Source organism: Thunnus thynnus, chromosome 5 (assembly GCF_963924715.1).
Source record: "Thunnus thynnus chromosome 5, fThuThy2.1, whole genome shotgun sequence".
Lineage (NCBI taxonomy): Eukaryota > Metazoa > Chordata > Actinopteri > Scombriformes > Scombridae > Thunnus > Thunnus thynnus.
The window spans coordinates 20358254-20382280 of NC_089521.1; the positions used below are offsets into that span (position 1 = coordinate 20358254).

The 24027-nt window shown below is 39.9% G+C and overlaps 1 protein-coding gene across 3 annotated transcripts; it reads left to right on the forward strand.

Moving 5' to 3' along the window:
* Window positions 1-24022, forward strand: eps8l2 (EPS8 signaling adaptor L2). Of its 3 annotated transcripts, none has more exons than XM_067589933.1 (21): window positions 1-277; window positions 4252-4302; window positions 4772-4818; window positions 10503-10567; window positions 12172-12333; window positions 13077-13226; window positions 14313-14392; window positions 14535-14644; window positions 14794-14864; window positions 14944-15070; window positions 16293-16381; window positions 16475-16549; window positions 17572-17720; window positions 17816-17987; window positions 18078-18112; window positions 18207-18312; window positions 18677-18796; window positions 19953-20028; window positions 20151-20319; window positions 22502-22634; window positions 23062-24022. In XM_067589933.1, the coding sequence occupies exons 2-21, from the start codon at window positions 4268-4270 to the stop codon at window positions 23137-23139; spliced, it is 2049 nt and encodes a 682-aa protein (XP_067446034.1). In that variant the 5' UTR covers window positions 1-277; window positions 4252-4267; the 3' UTR covers window positions 23140-24022. The 3 variants fall into 3 exon arrangements, with proteins under 3 accessions (XP_067446034.1, XP_067446033.1, XP_067446035.1); XM_067589932.1 differs by having other exon boundaries at window positions 1-260; XM_067589934.1 differs by lacking the exons at window positions 1-277; window positions 4252-4302; window positions 4772-4818 and adding an exon at window positions 10288-10389.
* Window positions 24023-24027: the final 5 nt, after the last annotated feature.

Here is a 24027-nt window from a genome sequence, read left to right on the forward strand (position 1 = left end):
CCAGCTCTCACTCACCTGCTCACGCGTCACCTCCTCTGCGACTTTTTCTGGGAATCGACAACAAACGCGTGCGCTCTTTTTTTCAGACGGCAACTGGATAGTTTGCAGTCTTTTAGTTAAATAAAGGCTCTGCTTCAAATATCGACAGTTTTCCTGCGGTGTTCATCGTCCTGGTCTGCAGCAGGCTGTGATGGCAGGCTGATGCTCCACTGCCTCCCCCACGTTTGTCACCTTGAGCATCCCGTCCAGAAAACACCATTGTACGTTTCTATGAGAGGTAAAAGATACTTTTTCTTTTGTTTCCTTTCTTTCTCTTTTCTCATATAACACGGTTCCACTTGGCAAAACTCATCACAAGGTCCACATAGAAAATGTTCTGGAGCTTTTGATCCTACCATGTGATCTTCCTCAGTAGAGTTGCTGTTTAACTTTCTATTTATTCTGAGCGCTTTAATGATTTCTTCATGTTGGCTGAAAAGAATGATCCACTTATTTGTGTATAGTGATATTTTTTATAGTGATTATTAGAAAATGTCTCCTAATATATATTATCTGGCAGCACATTATTAATGTTTTGTGATCAAGGCTGCAGATTTTTTTTTTCTTTTATTGGTACTTTATTTATTAAATCCTTCAGAAATTGGATAATTCACATCCTGCAGCATCCTTTGGTATTTGGTCCTCATAGAATAAGGTGTCCTTGTTTGAAATTGCAGGGAAACAGATAATCACATGTTGCTACCATACATTTACATCTGATGTCACCCACAGCCTTAATTACAGCATTTATCTGTGTGGTGAGAGTAATGTGTTTTCATTTTGGTTTAGGAGAAATAACGTAACACTGATGCTTATATGAGAATGAAGGATCAGTTTTTTTAAATGCTTTCTTGTTTTGTCTCGGCACAACATTGTTCTCTGTGTGTTGGGAGTATCAAATATATCTCATGTGAACAAACAGAGATCTTGTCAGTGACCTGATTTCATCTTGTACTGGAGCTGTGTCTTGATTCACAGAGCACACTCACCACACAGCACCAATATACTCATAATAAACCTGCAGCATCATCGCCAGCTATCATAACATTGTGATGTGATTGAGCTAGATGGCTGAATGCCTTGAAATATATAAAATCTGATAACTGTTATCTTCTAAATGCTTACTCAAGAGCACAGGGCAAAGTCCAGATTGCTCATATCAAAGCAAAGTCATTTTTTACCAGATATTACATAAGCTATTCCTGTCATTACTTTCCAGGTATAGTAATGTAGTATGACAGTGTCTCCATACTGTAAACATTAGATGAATTTGTTATCATGTAAACAATATATATGTGTTGTGCAGTCACACTCAAGAGAAAATTTGGATAAAATTGGATTGCTGAGGTCATGACAGACTTGTATTATGTTGCTGGAAGTTGTCTTAAAGAAAATCACACAAAATGAGCCTGAACTGTAAACGCTGGGTTTATTTCAAAATTAATGGGTTTGTCAGAAGTGATTCACTCACTATTAACCTACATCCTTTGTTTAAGTTTCAGGTGTGTTACGAGGTGTGTGTTGTTGGCCCAGAGCTGGACAGGTTATTGCAGATATTTATTATTTTAGAGCAGTTATAAGATTTATTTAAGGGGTCAAATGTTCTAGTGGCACTGCTTTATATTAACATAGTTGTCATGGCATTAAATGTGTTTCAGATATTAGCTGCTGTAAATGTGTTTTGTTTTTGTTTACACTTTGTACATACCTTAGAAAATCCACGTTATACTAATTTGTTTGGTTTGGGTTTCTAAACTTCTCAGTTGAATCTTATAAGACAATTGACAGTGACTGTGATATTTATGTATTGATTAGTGTTCAGATTGAGGCTTTGCACCAGTTTATGAGAATTTAATAGCTTCTTCTGTGTTTTTTTTAAACTATTAGCATGTTAGACGCCAATGAGTTTAACCGCAACATGTGACATAACGTATGAAAGACAGAAACGACACAGAACACATGACTGATATGACAATCTTAAACTGAGAGACTGTTAGAGGGAGGGCTCGCCTCAGCTGAAATAATCAGTGCTGTTCTCATCACACTCAAATGATTTGTTATCACAGAAAGCGGTATGAATATGACAACACTTGTCTAACCTCAATCCATTTCAATATGAAAACACTGACAGATATTATGAGTAATTGTGAAAAAAAGAACTGAATTAAATATGAGACAAACTAGCTTCAATGAGTGAGCCTAAGATAAGCTGCCAGCAAACTTGGCTCCTTTTTTGTGTGTAATTATTGCTCTAATACCATATAATTACCTCTGAATAAGGGGTTGTCATTATTGAACAATAAGCACCTTAGGCTGAGTGGAGGAGAGGTGTGCAGAGGGCCTCTTGTCATGAGTTTGACAACACATGACACCCAGCCTGTCCTGCTCAGGCTTCAACTCCCTCATGAAACCTGGCGGTGTGCCAGAGCCAGAAACAATAGCGTAGAAAAGGGATGACCAGAGATAAGGACAGAAAGAGGAAGTCTTTTGTGTAGACTTCACTAAAGTAAATATGACTATTTTTCTTTTTTTTTTCTTCCTCATTTGCATTTCTCAGTAAGATTTGGTCATAGTTGCTGTTGAACAGTTGGCCTGGAGCTATACGTGGTCCAATCTGAACAAAATCATACTTTCAGAAGCATCAACTTTGGTCCTGTTTGTGAAAGCTGTTGTTTTGATTTGCCCTCTATGTGTTTCATCAGATCTGAGGCGATTATCTATAGAGGAAGATTATCTTTATGATCGGCTGTGAGATAATCTTGAGTGACTGCACCTGTAACAGTCATACACAGTATTTACCATATGTGCGTGTGTAGTGTGATGCATCTCGTGTAGAGCTGCAATATTAACTGGCAGCTATTTTGATAAGCGAATCATCGCTTCAGTTGTTTTTCAAGCAAAAAAATGCCACATTTTCAAGGTCCCAGCATCTCACATGACAATTTGCTGTTTTTCTTTGTCATATGTGTTGTGGATTGAAGACATCGCCATAGTAACAATTATAGACAAAACAATTAATCGATTAATTAAGAAAATAATCTACATATTCATTGATATTGAAAATAATTGTTAGTTTCAGGCCTAAACTCGTGCAAAAAACATTTTTTACACCTCAGAATGGAAGTAAGGCTTGTTATGTGGAAATGACTGCCATGTACAAGTGGTAACAGTTTGGTTAGAGCGTGATACTGCAACTTTCATAATTACTGTGAAAAGCACGCTCACACAAAGTAACACATAGTCAGTTCTGTATCTTACAGATAGGATTGTTCTTTCAGAACACCTAAAATGCTTTCTGGTGACACAGGAATGTAACCTCTGACCACTAATTGATAATACACACTGAACGGGTTGTTTAAAGTGATTAATGACTCCTTGAAGTCTAAAAGCCATGAAAGGTAAAAAGTGTGGCGATACAACTCACTTTAGCCATTAACTTATCAGTGGTTACATTTAATACAGTGATACAGTCCATAAATTATTGTAAAGGAAACCAAACAGAGCCCACATTATTGTGTAGCAGCTTGTCAGGATCCACAGTTAAGAGTAAGAATTCATAGAGCATGTTTAGCCATAGTGTGAGCTGTATGTAAGCCTGATGTGTGTTACATAACCTCATCAGTACATGCCTTGACAGACAAGACGGAGACTCCAGGCTCAGGAGGAAAGGAGTGTGAGAGTTTTGTTCTCTCATTTCCTGCTCCTGTTAATCTCTCAGATTTAGATGCAGTTCTGTGTTGCACATCGGTTTGCTTCCTTTGAGGCCACACTAATTATCAAGTAGTTAGCGTTGCTGGGTGTAAAACTCAACCAAATTAATTAATTGCTGCTATGCAGATATAGTCGTCAACAGAGTGGATCTAATTACACAGCGCATATCAGCCTGCTGTCTGCCATTGTCCCAGATCAGTCCCCCAACTACCAGCAGCACAGGCCCAACACCTGACTCCCTACTGTGGAAGAACAGGCTGTTTAGCAGCTCAACTTTGCATACTGTATCTACAACCATAAAGATACCTATAGCTTTCTAAGCTTATACACCATGGACTTTATATGACAGCTCACTACAGTGGAATGAGAGGAAAAACATGAAGAGGACTTTTTTTAGCTGAATCACACAGGAAATGGTCTGTTTTCCTTCTCTCTCAATCCTTCATTGTCTCCCACTTTCTTTCTTTCTCCCATTCTCATCCTCTCTTTTTCTCTCTTCAGGTTGATCCCTCGAACCATGAGCGTCCTGGGACCTCAGTCAAAGCAAGTCAAGTGAGTGTGGCACACATCCCTTCTTCCCCCTGACATATTTAACTTTCTGTGTGTTAGCTTATCGCGTTATCCTGAGTTACTGTCACACAGGCGCGAGAGAATCACTAACCCAGTGTGTGGAAGGTGGTGTGGGTCAGGGAACTCAGGCACAGAGCAGCTCTGTTGAGAATTGTTTGCTTTGCCTGGGTTCCTGGCTCCTGCCTCCCTCCATGTCCCACAACCCCCCCTTCCCTTTTCCACTCTCCCTCTCTCTCCCTGGCTAGTCCATATGCTCAGAATCTCAGGCTAATCTCTTCCAGCGCTGGCCAGTCTCCTCGGACACCCTCCGTACAGTAATATCACTCCCATTTTGTGGGCTTGTGCTCATGAGAAGTGACAGCGTGCGAGTTTCAGAGGGTTTGTGACACTGACATACAGAGAAGATGAAGGGCATGCACCGTAACGCCGTCTCCTCTTCTTCTCATTGCAGTGGAGTGGCCAGATCGGACAGCAAGATCAGCGCCAAGGCCCTCTACGGTAAGTGAGTGTGTGGAGAGAGAGGACGTGCATTTTTTTTGTGAGGAGTGTCTTATTGTTGGCTTGTTGTCAAGCCTTTGCCTTTACCTGCCCTTAATGTGTAATTATACCTGCCCGTATTTCTTTGGCATGAGTCACCACTGACTTATTTTCAATTTATAGCTTATGATTCAGGAGGTTGTACACTCTTACTTGTAAAGGAATAAAACCAATAATAAAATTATTCAACTAACGACCTTGTGTAGCAAAATCTTGATATAGTTTATTTCTCTGTGCTATAGACTTCTATCATTGTATAAGAAAAACTTTTAAATGAGCCACACTGTTGCATTGGGTGACATGTCCTTCATTACCATGAACACGGCCGCTGTAGTTTATCTTGAGTCAGTTCCACATACACCATCCTGGTACTGTAAATACTCACCAGAGCACCAAATGTACATTAATCTGTGGCAGAAAAAAAGTCTGAGACAAATGCAGTATTTACTCCTGTTTGAGTAATGCTTGCTAAAAGCTATAGTGCCCAGTTGTTTTAAGAAATTACTTCTTATTTTAAGAATGAAAGTATAGATTTGTATAGACATTTTTAAAGATTTACATCTTCAGTAGGAACAAATGTTAAATGGATTATAGAATAATCCGAGTCCTTATCCTCTTATTTCATTACAAACTGAGAACAGTCCAACCGTGAGGAGCAGCACTGTAATTGAGTCAAATCACAACAATATTTAATTTGCCATGCAAATGACTTTGTCAGGAAATCCCGCACTCTCACTCTGCGGCGTGTTGCTGCAATCCCATGGCCTCGCAGGACTATCACAGTACCCTTCCCAGAACACACATTCAGTGATAAGAGGGGGCCAAGGTCCTGCTTAGGGCCCATGTTGTACCGACACTTCTGTCAAACACTGAGGGACATGGGAGGGAGGCAGGGAACGTGAGTTTCCAGCTCTGTACTAAGCTTGCAGAGCATGCTGGGATTTGTTGTCATGTGCATCAGCCTTTTTTATGTGCGTAAGTACAGTACAGTGACAATTATGTGTGCAGTCGTATATTTATCTTTTCTGACTTAGTCTCATATTTTGAATTGAAAAATATTAAAAATATTTGTGTTGGCTCCACTTATATCCATCACTGATCTATCATGACTGCATTGTAACTCAGTAGTACATTTTATTTTAGCTGTTGCATACTTCTTTAAGGGTGTGTTTCTCTGACTGAAATGTGCTGTTACATTAGCAGAGAGCGCAGGGTGTGCCTGTTTTCAATGTGTGGTTGGAACAGGGTGGGGATGCCCACGTCTTGCAGGTGAATAAAAGGCACATTGAAAAGAGGAAAGGAAGAGGTGGACTCTGCCTCTCTCTCACCTCTGGTCCTCCCTGAGCTGCCTCAGACATTAGCTCACTGGTCCCTGCCGGCACCTCCCTCCACACTGCCAACATAGAGCAACATTGTGCAGCATATCATAGGCCCAAATAGAAACCTGTACCAAGGTATGACAGGACAACCTGCTTTCATGCATGGCTGCACTGTTCCAAATTTAGAATCGCCTCAAATGACAGATGATGGTATTGTAGGGATGCAAGATGTTCTCAAACCATCCAACTGTGCACCTCGTCGTCTGTGAAACATTTCTGTGCCATGCATCATCCAAATATCCACAGGATGCACCCACTCTTGTGATCTTTGTGAAATATCCGACTGTACGTGTGATGAGGCTGTGCTGTGTTTCTTTGGCTCGACTCATCTTGTGTGACAGATGGTCACCACTATCTTTTCACTCCAGGGTGACAGCAGCATGACTGTCCTGTCTAACCACAGAGGCAGGAGAGTGGACAATATTGTGCACCATTAATAACGGCGGTAGCTATTTGGATAGATATTGGTCTGTTGTTCGCTGCACGCTGCTCACTGTTAGCTGCTAGCTGAATAAACATGTAGAGAAAAGTCCCAGTTCAATCTCTTGTATGCAAAACTTGCTGTCATTCAGACAGGTGATGCAAATGATGCACAGGTCATCCCACCTGATCTGTTATCAGCAACTCTGGGGCAGAGCAAAGAGGCACCACCATCAGAATCATCCCTGGACTTCAGACCATCCAGTGGCTTTCTTGAGTCTCTCAGACGGTTTTTAGTTGAGGAGCATGCCCCTGTCAGGTAAAAAGTCTTTGGACTGCGATTGAATCAACAGGTGGAAACACTACTAGACAGACTTTTATCTCTTACTGCTGCATTGTTTTTCCTTTTTTGTGCGTATGAAATTCAGTTATATCTCTACGATAGACGTTTGAGTACTTTAAATGTACTTTCTTTCAGTCAACAACGTACTTGCAGTTTCTTTCTTGCTTTGTGGGTTTGATTTGGACTTTCTATATTTTGCAAGATAACAGTATGTGTTTGGCTTCTTACTGTTCTTGATAAATAAATGTATGACGTAAACTTGTATTAATTTGTTCAACACCTCTGTGGTGAATCAGGCTCTGAAGTGTGTGGATGTGATACTCTCTGGTAACATATGGCCAAATCTTTGTGGACACAGCAGCACACTTCCGTATCCAAAGGGGGCCATGCAGTCAGAGTAAAAAAAAAAAAAAAAACAGGTCATGAGCTGCTTATTGTTTAAGTTATCTGATTGGTTGGACTTATTCAGTCTTTGCGTTTCGATTCAGGAATTTATTCTCCTTGTTAATCAAATTAAACTGCAAAAATGGGTTTATATTGAAACTATTTCATGACATTGTATTAAAGACTTTTACTTTTGTTGTTTTGCATTGAGTCAGGTATCAGGACTCATTTGCAATGTGTTGAAGTTTTAAGGGAGTTTGGGTTGCCTGATTGATCTGGGCCATGTATTGGTTTGATAATCTGCCAAGCAGCCATGTTTATCACTGGTCATTGACTCCGGAGAGGTCTGAGGATCTGCCCATCTGCCTGCTAAGTGGCTCTTATTGCAAGCTGTCGCAGCACTGTGAATTGATTGGCATAAATGTCAGTCATTAATAAGACATGGAGGGAGCTCGACTTTCAGAAAGACACCTGACGCTTGTGTTTCACCTGTGTGGTGTGGAGCCAAGCAGGAAGGAATCAGCAGAGAGGAAATGGCAGGAAGAGGAAACACAAATGCTTGCGTCATTTGGACAGTGATGATGGTGACATGGAAAATATGTCACTTAAAAATCATTTTAAGTGCTGCAAAGCATGGATCAGTCAGAGCTCTATGGCCCATCGACAAAGAGATATCAAATATTGGAATGTGCTGTAGAGGCCTGACACACATTTTAAGTGCTATACAAACAGCAGGGCTTTATGTCACATTCAACATAAAGTGAAATGTGTGTCAACATCTATATGCAAAGAGAACAAGAGCTGAAGTCTTTGTGGCTTCAAAATATTGACTTTATTGGGTGGGGGAAAGAAAGAGATCTGATATGAGATCTGGCAGTGGAGTTGATAGGAACATGCTCTCGTTTAACCGTAATTGTTACCTGCAGACTATTCACCTGGTAAATAGGTCAGTGAGCACATTGGCATACTCATTAAAATTGGGCCAGTTTAAAAACAACGGCTCCGGCCAACGGCACACGCAATGCCGTTTTAAAAGTTGAATTTCACAAAGGGAGCTCCAGTGTTTGCATGACTATGACTACAAATGTAATTTAAACATTTTGAACCTTATTGGTCTAAACAAGTTTTTTGATATCTTTAAACTTACATCAATCTTTAAACAAACTTTAAAGTTCCCCTCCACTCAAACATGTTTTTTCTTATTATTGTTACTTCACTTGGATGTTTGACCTCCACTGTGCAGAATGATGTATGTGCAGAGTTTGACACTAGAAGATGAATTGAGATTTTGATTTATTTGCCAAAGGAGGAAAGTTTCTACGTGCTCAATTTAAGTTTCAGTTTAACACAAGGAGCCTCGTGGTGATACTGGCAGACACTGAAGTCACTTAATAGTCACATGTTTCATACACCCTCCAATCAAGTATGACCACGATCTTCTTCTCACAATAGGCGGTCTCTATAAACATTTGGCGCTCATTCAGTCTGCCTACAACAACACTGAGCTCTGCCTTCACTGCTGCCTGCCTCAGAATTGAATTCCATCCACCAGCCTCCTCTTATATTGACACTCAGTTGTTGCGTCTCTTTTTAATCTGTTCACGTTCATCAAATGTTGTGTATCTCAGGCTGTGCTGGGGGGTGGTTGTAAGCTCAGGGACAGCATGTGTCAAGCTTTGCTCAGATTTGTTCTAGAGCATCACATAGCGGAGTCACTCTGCCAAACTAAAATGCATATCGTTGCATTAAATTGTTAAAACCTGACTGAAATGAACATACAAGGATAATTTTGTGAGTTCACAACTCGTTTGGAAGTCAGTTATGGTCCAGTATGATTTTGAAGCTTCATACACCTTTCAGTTAAGTAGGCGACATCTTGCATTTAGTAGTTACAAAATAAAATACATTTGCATATTCATACGTAGATTATGGATTTGTAAATGAGGAAGGAGAAGGAGCTGATGTGCTTTTATGAAAGTGTAAGTAGGTAGCCTTCTAGTTGAGACACATGACATATTACCACAACTTATGTGGTTCAAATCTGGCAGCGGACCTTTGTTGCATGTTGCCCCACATTTCTCTCTCCCTCCATTTCATGTCATCTCTCCTCTGTCACTATAATAATGACATAAAATGCCCTCCCAAAATTTTTTTTTTAAATGTGTTAGTAGTCTTTTTCTTTGTGGGAAAAAAAAATCTGACTCAAATAATTATTCAAACAATCATTGAAATATGTTCGGGGTGAAACTTTTACTGGTATTTATTGTTATTGCATGGATATGCGTAGTGATATCACGCCCGTTGATATGAGTTGTTATCAGTCTGTCACTGTCAAAAAATAATTTATAACATGCCACTCCCTACTTGCAGTACTCCCACCTGTGTTGTGAGTCCATTTCAGGCAGACTTTACAGCCCTTTAACCAATTATAATGTTACACGTGACAACAAAGAGACAAATGAGGAAGCTTGCGTGCCGCTGTCGAGTAATGCCATCGCTGTTCCTTGACCCTGTGGCAAATCTGTGCCTCTGATTGGTGCCCTGGCATGGAGTTAGGTCTGTAATGTCACCCTGGCCAAGATGATGTGGAATAATAGAGGGCATGACCAAACACACAAACTCTTTGATATCAGATTTAATAATTAACTTTTAAGTATGTCTTGATTTCGTATGTCCTTTTGGAAGGACACTTTTAGACAAAAAATGTGCTAAAAGATTTAACATCACTTTTGTGTTACATACAGAGAAAAGTCCATATAGCTTTTTCTGCACTACTGTAAAATATACTATCATATGTCTAAAGCAGGTGTCTTATGTGTGTGTGTGTGGGTGTGTGTGTGTGTTTGAATATCTAGTTTAGTTGACAGTAAAGTCTACAGTTGCTCTGTATAAAGGGAGTAGAGACTTTACCTGTCTTTACTTCCTTATTGCCTTGTTGGTTTCAGCACGCACATATCGTCTCATTTCATCTGTTCAGGGCTGACTCGGGCAACATGTGGACTCTAGGTCGGTATTTACTGTCAGCTGTTTATATAGTTAAACATATAGTACTATAGTAGGCAGGACTGGGTGGTTTCTCAGTTTCTTATTTTCTAACATGTTTATTTTCTTTTCAACAGAGCAAAGGAAAAAATACTCCAACTCCAATTATATCATGCACGAGACGTCGCAGTATCATGTTGAGGTAAGACCTGCTGTGTTTTTGATGGTCTGAGGAATTAAGTGTAGGTTGTGTTTGAATGTTTAAAAAAGTTTTAGAAATGAGTGTGGAAAATTGGAAAGTTTAGGATTAACTTTATTGACTCAAAGCTTGAAGAATTTGTCGATTAATTGATTACTCAATTGATATAAAATGAATCAGAAACTATTTTCTATCGTTTTATAAATTGTTCAATCTTCAATTCCAAAAATGTTCTACCTTTTCAGTTGTGAGGATTTGCTGCTTTTCCCTGATTTATGTAATTTTAAATTGAATGTCTTTTGACTGTTAAAGATGTCACCCTGGGCTCTGGGAAACCGTGATGCGCATGTTTTTTTTCTCACATTAAGGTGCTTATACTCAAAAGGTTTTTATCTTTAATCATTATCCAAGTTGAAAATAATGTTACCACAAATTAAAGTGAATTAAAAAAATTAATGTTTAATCTTGTTTTTAAAGAAGAGATCTCATTCTGAGTAATAAGGAATATTAGCGTGCTGTTTACCGTAATTTTCAATGCATTTTATGATTTGATTTATTGTATTGTATTTTATTGCTAATGCAAGTCATCCTTGTTTACCTGTCTGGTGACTGAGGAGATAAATAAAGTCATAAATGATCCCCTCAATTGAACTTAAAAATAGAGATAATTATATATTTTCAAATGTGCATAAAAATGTATAATTAATCCGGAAAATTTTATATTTGGCTTTATGTGAAACACAAAAAAGGCTTGAGGAAGAAATGGAAATCTTGCACTTAAGGTCTATAAGTATATGGATTTAGAATTTAAAACAGGTCAGTGAACCTTGCTGTAGAAAGAAGTTAAAATCAAAGCACTTAATATAAACATTATGGTGTATTGTTCCTTTGCTCAGATATAAAACTGACACACTAGTTAATATCTTCATTACATCTAAATTGCGGGAACTTTTCATTTTTCCACACTCATTTCTAAATCAATCAGGCATATGAATGCAGCAGTGGGAGGATGATTTTGGGAAAACAGAAACAGAGATGTGCCTCAGGCCCAGGATAGTATTGAACTATGTACTGTGCCCATGCTGATAGGATTACTCTAAATGCCTCCCCATTATCACGCACGGGCAGATAATCACAGATAACGGCCATGCTGGCAGCAGACACATGCAGAGTCATTAAAGAGGCAATATTACAGTTGTGAAATCAAATAAAACAGGCAGTAATGCTTAATAACTGTCAGTTGAAGGGGAGAAATGTTGTATCAGTTAAAGTATTTTTCTCGGGGAAAAAAAAAAAAAACAGGCTTAAGGAAAAATACAGTACAGTTAACAGTTGCATTTTGGGAAATACTAAGATGAGAAGATCAATAACGCTCCCATATATACACAAGTTTCTTGGCAAGAAAGCGAAAAGCATATTTTCCAAATTTTTGATCTTCATGCAGCCAGTTAACTATAAATAATATGTATTTTAAATTGTGGCTAACCACTTTCTAAACCATACCTCTCCTACCTTCCATACAGCCAACGGTTTTTGTTTACACCAGGTCATAGACCCTAACCAGCCGCAAATCTTGTACTTCCCTAAACAACACATTATCTCCTCAGCATCTCTCCACGTTCATCATGGACAAGACAGAGTCTATTGCCACAGTAGACGATGCCATCAAGAAACTCGTCTTTCTGGATTCTAAAGATAAAATCTGGACGCAGGAGATGCTCCTGCAGGTCACCGACAAGGCGGTCAGGCTGCTGGACTGTGACACACAGGTACAGCTGCACATTCGTCCACACACACGAATACACACATACACATAGACACATTATCAGATTATGTTAACATGCTACAAAGGTCACATTTACAGCCATTGATTTGTGCTTGTGATCTACAGCACAGAGAGGAAAGTATGATTTCAATTCCAACCAAATATGTGCAATTAAAGGGGCACTCCACCAATTTTACATGTGACAGTATAAAATAAAAAATAACGAATGCAGCTATCGATGAATTTTATTGATATTTTCTAACATTATTATTTTTACATACATAAATACTTCATGTCATAATTTCCTACATGATTAGTTTGACATTTTGGGAAATACACTTATTTACTTTCTTGGTGAGCGTTAGATGAGAAGACTGATATACTCTCATGTCTGTACAAAGAATATGAAGCTGGAGCCTGCTGTCATTTAGCTTAGCTAAAGACATGAAAGACTTTTGTCATTTTGACACTTTGTTTTTTGGCGCCAATTAAACAAAGGAGATATAATGTGGTAATTAGCGGACTTTAGAGGTGCTGGTAGGCGAATTTTGTTACCTTTGGACAGAGCCAGACAAGCTAAGCTAAGCTAGCTGGCTGCTCTTCTCATCTAATTAAGCCAATAAATGTATTTTCCAAAATGGTGAACTATTCCTTTAATTACACTCTCTACTGTATACTATGATTGTTTGTAGTATTATTTTATCTTAGTGAGGACTTAGCCTTAGTCTACTGTTTTTTTTCCTACAGGAAGAGTTGGAAAACTTTCCGCTACCCACCATCCACCTGTGTCAGGCAGTGCTGAATCAGTCGCGTTACGCCTCCGTGCTGCTGCTCGTGTGTCAGGACCATGAACAGCATAAACCCGACATCCATTTCTTCCACTGTGACGAGGTGGAGGTGGGTCTCAGTTTGAATGCCACAGCCTTTGGCTCAGTTTGCATCCTTGTCTGTGCATGATTGGTTGGCTTTGTGTTTTATGTCATTCATAAATCCAAAGGGCTGATGTTGGAGCACTGGGTCAAATTTCACTGCTGTTGGTGGCCGTGTGCCTGTGTGTGTCCTTTTCACATTTTTTGTAACCTCGCTCAAAGAAATTTGCTTGATGGAAGATCTGTTGCTGAAAGAGTATAATTTTTTTACTTGTTGATAGTTCAGAATGAGTGTGAATAAATTCAAAGAAAAGGTTAAAACAAAACTGTAGATTATCATAATTGGGCCCATAATCATTGACCAGGGTGGAGGAGTGAATACAATGACCTTTGGTTATCACATTTTGCCTGTAATTGTCTTTATAGAAAGAATATAAAAGAGAGTGAATTGTCTTGTTTATCTAAACTGTGATGCAATATTCAGTGTGAAGGAAAAATAGAAAGATGACATGTTCAGAATCTGTAGGATGTGATTTTTGGAGATCATCATCTCACCATCTACTGGCTCTATGTAAATATATACTGGAAGTCAGTAAAGTTTATTTATTCTAGACTTTTCTGGTGCGAGCAACACAGTTGACACACTAAGCACTGAAACATAAAATCGTCAATGCGAGGTCTGTCTGTAGATTTTTAGATGCTGTAAAGCTTGGTCAGATTGCTCCTCAGTTTTGCAGCAGCTAAAGCTTGACTGAGGTGTAGATGAAGACACAAACAATGAAAAATATTAATGGATTATAAGAAACTCCAATAACTTTTGACTTACAGTCCAAATGACTGCAGATCAGAAATCACTCTGGAATAGAATTAAATTAATCTAATCACTTTGGTCCAGTTTGCAATACATAGTTCATCATGAGGTATATATTATTGTCAGTGTGCAATGAGATATTTACTGTCAACTCTCAATGAAATTTCATGTGAAAAAACTGCAACTGGCAGTAGAGACAGAAAATGTTTCCCCATCTAAGGCTGCCAGTGAAACTGCATTATGATGAAGTTTTCCAGATGAATGTTAAGTTTGACTCACTTGTGTCTCTCTCGCTCTCTCCAGGCTGAGATGGTTCATGCGGATGTTGATAGCGCCATTGGAGACAACAAGCATGGAAAGAAAATGAGGCCTCAGACTCTGAAGTGAGAACTGTGCTGCTGCTACACAAACACATGCAAACATTCTTACAGTCAAATGCACATATTATCAGGTGACCTATAATTAGTGGTTAGCTAACCTGATGTCAGGTGCTGATGGTCTTGATGTCTCCTCCTCCTCCTTCAGGGTGAACCAGGAGAAAATGAAGCGCCACAGAGAGACCATCCTCCCCCCTTCAGCCCCAAAGGGCCCCGCACCTACTCCGAAGGGACGAGTGGCTGCCCCAAACACACAAGGTGAGAATACACATACTGCATATGCACTCAAAAGAATGTATTTTTTTTACACACACAGCTCACATTTTGTGCAAAATTATGCTAAATTGTTGTGTTCGTATCAGCATGTTTTTTGTTTTATCACAATTCCTTTTTGTGTTTGGATGCAGACAGACGACCCTCTGGACAAAATGACACAGAGTCACATGAAAAGCTTGCCCAGCGCATTGAGAAGGATGTGGTGAGTGTTTGCTGAGCTCCTTTCACCTTCTCATAACGTCATATTCTTCATGCTAAACCCCAGGATTTGTCTCCTTCAGCAAATCCTCAACTGTGCCCTGGATGACATTGAAATCTTTGTGGCGCGGCTGCAAAAGGCAGCAGAGGCCTTTTCCCAGCTCAACCAGCGCAACAAGAGTAAGAAGAATAAGAAGAAAGGACCAGCAGGTCTGTCTCCCTTTCTTCTGATGTGGTGGCAAGAATGCAGTGACAATATGTTCATATTGCTCACAACACCATGTTTGTGTCTCTTTGTGTCCTGTGGCCCGGGACTCCAGTGATGTATGTGTGGTGGTAGTGGCCAGTTTGGGGTCCTGTTAAGTAACACAGTACTCATTACTCAGTTGTCATTACAGAAGTAATATTATTACTTTTATTTTCCCCCATTTGTGATTTTATTTTATCCTACAATAAGTGAGATTTTGGCTAATTCACGTATACAAAGAAAACAAACTTACTGTAGTTTAATTGTGAATGGAGGCTGCAATGACATGCAGTTGTGTGTCTTAATTATTACACTGTTAAGTTATAATATTACTTTAAAATGCTGAGTAATGTTTGACCACCCAGAGCAGGCAGTGGTGTGATGCTGTGTTTTTATATCAACACACCTTGTTCCCTGTGCAGTGAGTCACACATGTGACTCCTAATAATGATTGTTATGGAATGTGTGTCTGGACAGGGACAAACTCACATACAGGAAGTGCTACTTTTTGTTTGTGTTTTGTCCCTGACCAGACAGACAGATGTGCTGAGAGTGATGTATTCTCTATTTAGAGAATCCGTTTCTCAACTCTGGGGCCTGGATGGCTCGTGGTGTCACTTGTTGATCAAAAGATTTCTAAGACAGATGTACTGATTGATATGTGTTTTTTGAATTTCAGTGAAGCATCCGGAATAAATAAAGCTTAATTAACTAAAATTAATATTTAAAGAATGAGTAGGTGTGATCATAGTGAAGCTCCGTCCATGCTCCTGAAAAAACATTTTGAAGGATTTTCATACTTAAATTTGCGTGACATAACTCTGATTTCAGGGGTCATGAGAATTTTGGGATTTATTGGGTCTCAGGTTGAGAAATGCTGAGGAAGCACATTCTTTCTTGGGCTTTTATTCTCTGGCCAAGGTGAACTTTTCATCTGTAAAGCTGTTAATTAACTAACTATTACTGAACCGGTAACCTTTATTTAACCTTTACTGTAACCTTTAGTGGAGCTGGAAAAATAACATTTAGGTTGGTCAGATTTTTAAGAAATCTCTTATCTTGTGACTTTACACCCTGGCCAGAAAGTGAAACCCATGTCCGGTCTGTAATGTGTCTGTACGGCAGACTGGTAACCCTGTAGTCCCTGTGTGGTCATTGTTGCTGGTCTGCTCTGGTTGTTTACAGAGGGCATGTTGACCCTGCGAGCCAAGCCCCCCACTGAAGCAGAATTCATTGATAGCCTGCAGAAACTGAAGCTGGCCTTCAACCTCTTGGTGAGATATCACAGCTCCTAACTTAAATTGTTCTTGTCTAGCTGCCCCCTCTTCATCACCTTCTCACTGTGTCTGTCACTGCTCCCCCTGCAGGCCAAACTGAAGAAACACATCCAGAATCCAAGTGCGTCTGAGCTGGTTCATTTCCTCTTCGGCCCTCTGGAGCTGGTAAGGGCTAAACATCTGTTCAGAGTGTGTCTGATGTTATATAGATGAAGGATGTGTTAAATGAGACGCCATCATCTTGAACACATGGTGTTTTCTGAATATCTACAGATTAAATCATTTTACAGAAGTTCTCCATGTCAGTGGATACCCTTAATGTTGACTGAGCCCCCAGGCGTATCTGACAAGAAAACACTGAAGCTATTTGAATACACAGAATAAGAACAGTTTAGAGTTTGCATTGTCACTATCAGACATTCCTTTTATTGTTCTTATTTTTTCTGGCACCACACCCACTGTTGCTCTACTAAATTCTCACCAGACTGGAGCGACGTGGCTTTCAGCAGTGACACAGGTGCAGCAGTACAATGCTGGTTTTCCAAGTCACAGTGTTGAGCCACACCTTCGATACTGCTAGATAGAAATAACCTGCTGTGATTAGGCTCGGCATTGATATGGTGTGGTAATCTCTGGACACGATGGATTTGCTTGATAACGTCGAGATAACGCCAGAGCAGTAATATTCAAAGTTTGGCATCACTCAACAATCACTGTCAACACACAGCAGCGTCAGCTACATCTGTGCTGTATTTAGTTGTTTCTCAGTGTAAAACAGATGCTTAAACAAGTATTTTAGTGTATTTAAAAGAGATTTGTGATGCAGTTATGGTTTATTGCTATTTATTTATTGGATGCAGGCTTTCTAAAAAAGTATCTTTTAATTAAATACCATATTAGAAAGTGTTTATTTAATCTCTTCAGTGAATCCTAGGGCTGACCATCGAAACTCTTTTTGAGGATCAGACAAAATGTGACCAAAATTGAAAACTACTCAAAATAAGCACTGACGTTTTGATCAAATGCCACATATTCCAACACTGATACCATGTACTGTATATGTGCATCTATATTTGCTACAATAGCGAAAAAAATGAATGATACACAGTTGTAGGTTATAAATGGAAGATACAGTTTTCCTCTAAACACATTATTAAAAGCCACTAAACTTCTGAATGTGTCCACAGGTGCTGCAGAGCTGTGGAAGTCCTGAACTCACACGTTCAATTATCTCTCCTCACCTGTCCAAAGACACTGTTGACTTCCTGCGGGGTCACCTCACCCCCAAAGAGATGACCATCTTTGAGCTGCTGGGGGACGGATGGACCAAACCCAGGTACATGTGTATTATTACTGTGGACTGTTTGTCAGGATGGGCAGCTTAAAGGTCACCTTTTGAACATCCTGTTGTTGCTCCTCTTCCTCCTGTAGAGCAGAGTGGCCGAGGGATCAGTGTGCTCCGCCTTATTATCCCAAGTTTCGTAATGGTTGGGAGCCGCCAGCGGAGCTCTTCAGGACGGCCCCATGGGAAACAGAGGGCCCCACGGGGCCACTGGGGGGGTCCCCCACCAGCCCCAATTACAGGAAACACTCAGCTGATGAGGTACGGGTTATGTATATCGGCCACCTGTAAATATACTGGTAATTAGAAGTCCCAACCCTTGAAAATGTAACAATCTGTCTGTTTTTGCAGTTTTATGGAACTCATTCCTCAAGTTCATCAAATGGGTAAGTGATAAAGTCCTTCACACACTTTTCACATGACACAGTAGAGTGTAAAACATGTCGAACTGTGATGAGAGGATTCCATGTGTCTTAACAGGTCTTACAATGGGATGCCCGCGACCCGCAAATATGCCAAAATTCGCTACCACTTTGTAGCGCGGAATGCCAACGAGCTGTCAGTGTTGCAGGATGAAATCCTCGAGGTAAAAACAACGGCATATTTTCTTACCTCCAATGCAAAGATTGACACATCCTGTAGTTCATCTGTATAAATGCAGATGTACATTGTAACATGTAGCAGCTGCCAGGGATGATGCAAACCTTTCATAGCCTGCTGTAAAGTTAATAATCTCAACTTTACTATATGCTGTAAAAAAAAAAAATTTAAAAAGTAAGTAGAAAGTAGTAAGTAAAGATTAACCCATGTCCAGTGTTTACACATAAAAAGTAAATGCCAGTAAAAAAGCAATTTCAGCTGTACTCAGGTCAGCTGTCTGTGCTGCACAATATTTGAGTTTAATTGCAGTCTTCAGTGTTGTGGAGTGTGATGTGAAATGTGTTTTGCAGGTGATAGAAGATGACAAACAGTGGTGGAAACTACGAAATCGCAGCGGCCAGGCCGGCTACGTCCCATATAACATGCTGGATGTTGTGAAGATAGAAGAGCCTGAAGCTGTCTTCAATCAGGTGACCTGTACTATACCTATCTGCAGTGTATTAACTTTATATTTTTACCAATACAACTCTGCATGGGTGCATTAAGCTTCTCCTTAAAATAAAAGTAATAGTTAAAATCCACCTTTTGTGTTCCTGTTATATTTTTAGCATAACCACAGGCAGCTACTCAAAGCAAACAAAGTGATGCCATGACAAGATAATTTCCAGCAATTTCCACACTGACATTTAATTATAGACTCTTTGTTTGCAGCAGTGTTCAGTTCAGTATTTGTTCAGATACCATTTTGTCTGTTGACAATAGCCTCAGTAGACCAGAATGCAATGCAGCCATAAAATATGTCGTGTTATGAATATATTTTTTCTAAATCAGCTTTTTGTACTTGTGCTACTCTGTCACTCCGCTTAAAGTCACAATCTCCTGCTCAAGTGCACAAGCTCAGGCATGTTATCAGGAGTTTGAATTCTGGGAAATGTAGGCAATTGCAAACTAAAATAGTAAGTAATGAGACTGGTCATGGTTTCTTTATCACTGCTTGTGGATACATTTGTTTGGCAGGCAAGAACTATTGCCTTGAGGTTAAAAGTACAAAAAACAGATAACACATTTGCTACAGTGTGTATAAGTCATGATAAAGGGATTTACCAACGATAAATACATAATTAGATGAATAAAAAGCCTGGATAGATAACAAATCATTTATAGCATGTACAAGTCATCACTTTAATTATTCAACATTTTAGTTTTATTGCAAAATGTTATCACCGAATAATCCTGGATTGCATTACATACCAGAGATTAAAGCTGCATAACAGTGTTAGATAATTTTTCTGACTGATATCATCTAAATGCAGGGCAGCTTTGTGTACAGACTTTCTGCACTTGTGATTCTCCACACTGTGCAGCAGCTTTGTTCCTACCTTCACTGAAAGCCTGCACTCCTATAGACAGATACTGCATTCAATCAACACTGCATGCAGGTTCACCAACGCCCTGCAGCACGTACTGCTACTCAGCTGCTCTTGGTGTGCGATACTTTCACACACATATTTTACTTTTGGCTCCTGGGCAAAAATGTATTAACCACAATGAGTTGAAGGACAAACCTGTTTTTTGTTGGCTGTGATTGCTTTCTCATAGACTGTGTTTGTGTCTGTGTGTGTGCAGCATGGCTACAGGAAGTCATCACATGGTTCTATGAACCATGGAGACAGTTTCAACAAGGGTAGACCCAAAGACAGAAGTGAGTGAACACAAAAAAGTAAACAAAATCAGACTTAGGATTTACAGATATGTTTTGAAACAGTTTTTACAAGTTGTCACTCTCGTTTTGACTTCTGTTGCCGTCCTGTTTCTGTGTTGTAGTGATGGATGAGGTCAACAATGAGTTATTGATGGCGATCACCGCTAACAAAAGCCAGCCGCCCAGGAAGTTCCGTGTGGAGCGACACTCCGGCAACCAAGTGCCGCTCAGCTACACCTCAACCCCACAGGAGGTCACAGCATGGCTCAAAGCAAAAGATTTCTCAAAACCGTAAGTCACCCATGACAGTCATCAGTCTAGCAAATCAAAATACTTTCTCAGTTCCCACACCTTAAAGTTGAAACTGAAATGTCAGGAGACATTCAAAGCTGATGTTGTGTTTCTTCAATGATGTTACTGCACTGTCGATAATAAATTTTTAGCCACGCTTGTCTGACGTGGGCCAGGGGATGTCACTCGACCTGTCCACCACTTCCACACTCAAATGTCTTGATGATTATAGGTGGCTTGCCATGAAAAATTGTACAGACATTCATGGTGCCCAGTGGATGAATCCTACTGACTTGAGTTGGTGACCTTTCCTCTAGAATCACCATGAGGTTCACATATGGGGGGTAGAACCTCTTCCTGAGCCTCTCCGTGCTGGCCTGGTGTATCTCGTACCTTCTTCCCAACGGCAGCAGGGAGAAAAGGCCGTTATTCAGGTGGTTGGCATCCTTAGCGATTCTCCTAGCCTTATTCTTGCAGCGCCTGGTGTAAATATCCTGTAGGCAGGGTAGAGCACCACCTAGTGTACATTCAGCCAAACGAACCACTCTTTGCAGGGCATTGTAGTCAGGACGCTCTCGATGGTGCAGGAATAAACAGTCTCTGCCTTGCCTTTCTCACCGCTGAGCCCAGGTCAGGCCCTTGGTGATGTGGACACCAAGGTACTTGAAGCTGATAATCAGGGATATCTGTGATCAGGTACACCACAACTGTGTCGACAGCAAACTTGATGATGGTGTTTGGAGTTGAAAGTAGCTACAGGGTCGTGTGTACAGGGAGTACAGCAGGCGGCTCAAAACGCAGCCCTGAGGTGTTATGGATGAGGATGGTCTGCCCGTCAAGAAGTAAAGGATTTGCATACAGAGTGAGGTGTTTAATCCCAGGTCCTTGAGTTTTGTGACGAGGCTGCAGGGAATTATTATGTTAAATGATGAACTGTAGAACTGTGGTCAATGAACAGTAATCTCACTCATTCTAGTCCAGGTGAGATAGCGTGGTGTGGAGGATGGCGTCTTCCGTTGATCGGTTGTCTCAACTCAACTGTTCAATGGATTGCCATGAGATGTGGTACACATGTTAACTTTCCTCCTCAGGATTACTTGTAATAACTTTGGGGATCTCCTGACTTTCCGTCTGGCACCATTAAGTCAAAATTTAAATCTGTCCAATATTTCGATTTATGATATGATTGATAATTAGTCTTGTTAAAAGTCTTTGGCACTTAGACTCTACAGGGAGATTTTCTAAGGGACATCAGTCCTGAGCAACAGCAAGATAAATCTCCCCATAGAGTCCAGACACTGTTGATGGTGGCTGATGACTTCCGCTGAGACTGATAAGGCTGATGAGGTTGATGAACTGATGAATCTGCGAAGACTAGGCAGAGGTGGGGAGGTGGTGGGGTGCGCATAACGGCAGCTTGAAAGCACTAAAGGCAGAGAGGGAGGAAAACATGTAAAAAGACAGCCACAAGATGATAGGCTGACAGTGGGGGTGTGTGGCTGTGCTGTTGGATAGATGTGACCAGCTGATATGAACAGCTGATAGCGCAATCGACAGATAATGAAAGCAAAGGAAATGATGAGTGAGCATGCATTATAGAAGTGAAAGGCATGATGGTATGAGAAATAAAACTACAGGCTTATGCATACAGAGGATGAACTTTCGCTATAGCTCCTAATCTGCTTAACATCAACACATAAGCATTGCCATAGGGAACATGTTAGCATGTGATCATTTAATTCAAAGTACCGCTGTGCCAAAGTACAGCCCCACAGAGCCACTAGCATGACTGTAGGCGCTCATTTAAAGGTATTTTGATACTTTGTAGACAAAAACCAACATATATCACAGGGTTTGAAGCAACAGGTGTAATTTGTATTAGTAATGATGAATCAGTTCAATTAAATGTTTTTTCCAGTGATTCAGTCAGTATTCAAAACACCAAGATGGTGCAACAGACACACCTCAATCAAATGCAGTCGTTTTTAATGGTATTAATTACACTGGTACTTTTCCTGCTGTGACATGACTCAGTGCTGTGAAAACTGTCAATTTTTTGGCAGTGTTTCAGCAACATTAGTGTCTGTCACTACTGGAAACGATATACAATTTGTAAATACAGTAGATGTTGATATATTTAAACAACATGTAAATTAATCGTCTGACTGTCTTTTTTCTGCAGGGCGGTTGAATGTTTAGGGATCCTGACTGGCGCCCAGCTGTTTTCCCTCAACAAAGAAGAACTGAAGGCAGTGTGCGGAGAGGAAGGCGGTCGTGTGTACTGTCAGATCACTGTGCAGAAGACACAGCTAGAGGTCAGTAACACACCTGTCCGTGTGTGTGCACGAAATGTCTCGACAACTGTTGGATGGATTGCTTTGAAATTTGGTACAGATATCCGTGGTGCCCAGAAGATGAATTGTGATAACTTAAGTGATATTAATTTGTCTCATACTTCTCTCAGCTGTACTGCTAATAATGTTAACAGACTACATTAAAATGGTGAGCAGAGCTGCTAGCATGGTTGTGGACTCTTCTAAATTTAATGATTTGCGTCCTTGAATCCAAAGAACATCTTCAATGATAGTTGGATAAATAAAATTTCTGTTTCTTGCTTCTGTTTCTTTTTTAAATTCAGTGCTTCAAGCCTTTCTGTATCTCTCTGTATTCTACACTTTGTAATAGAAGAATACGGGAACGTTATTTTTAAAAGAAAAGGAATATCTTGTGATTTCTTTACAGAAGTCCAGCGGAGACTCAGAGCTCCAGGAGATCATGAAGCGGAGACAGGAGAGGATCGACTCTGGCAGCACAGAATGAACCTGCCGACCAGCACCATGACCCATCCAGCTGCTTTTCCTTCCCCTCGACTCCCTCGCTGCAGCAGCTTCTCAAATCAATCTACTGTTAGTTAGATCCTACAGTAGAATATATTCAAATGTTGTATACATGTTTAATTGTATATTTATTTTGTATCACCCAATGTGTATGTATTCATGTGTTAACTAATTGTGTTGCTTTTGTTTCCCATTCATTCATCTCATTCAATATTGTCATTGAAGGGATATTTCTTGTATGAAAAGAGAAACATGAAACTATGTACAGTTTGGTGTGTGTGTGAGTGTGTGTGTATGTGTGTGTGCATGTGTACAGTATGTGCGACAGGCATGTAACATACATATTTGTACAAGCAATATGATCGATTGTTATGCTCATTGTCAATATTGCCGCTGTTTACTAAATGAATCGGTAAAGAAGTAGATCTTAGCTGTTATATACCCAAATCTGTGCCAGGATGTATGACACATTCTCTGATATTTAGCCAATTATTTTCATATTACTGTTTACAGCTATAATGAATAATAAAACATCCTCTATGTATTGCTCATAACAGATGTCAGCAGTGCTCTCATCCTGGATGGTAGCTGCAGATCAGCAGTACAGTTAGTCTTGCTATTGATAATCTACTCAACTCAGAAATTCTGCATGAAGTCTTTGTCAACAATGGTGAAATGCTGTCATTAATGTGTTTTTTTTGCAGCATGGAATTTTGCAGGGTAAACTGCATGGACACAGAAATATTAAGGTATATTTTAAGGAGAGTATTTTCCTCTGGTATTAATGATTAAATGAAGATTTGATGAAAAAGTCAAGGAGGTTGTAAATATGGGACACAAATAAACTTCCTAAATGTTTAATATCACATCT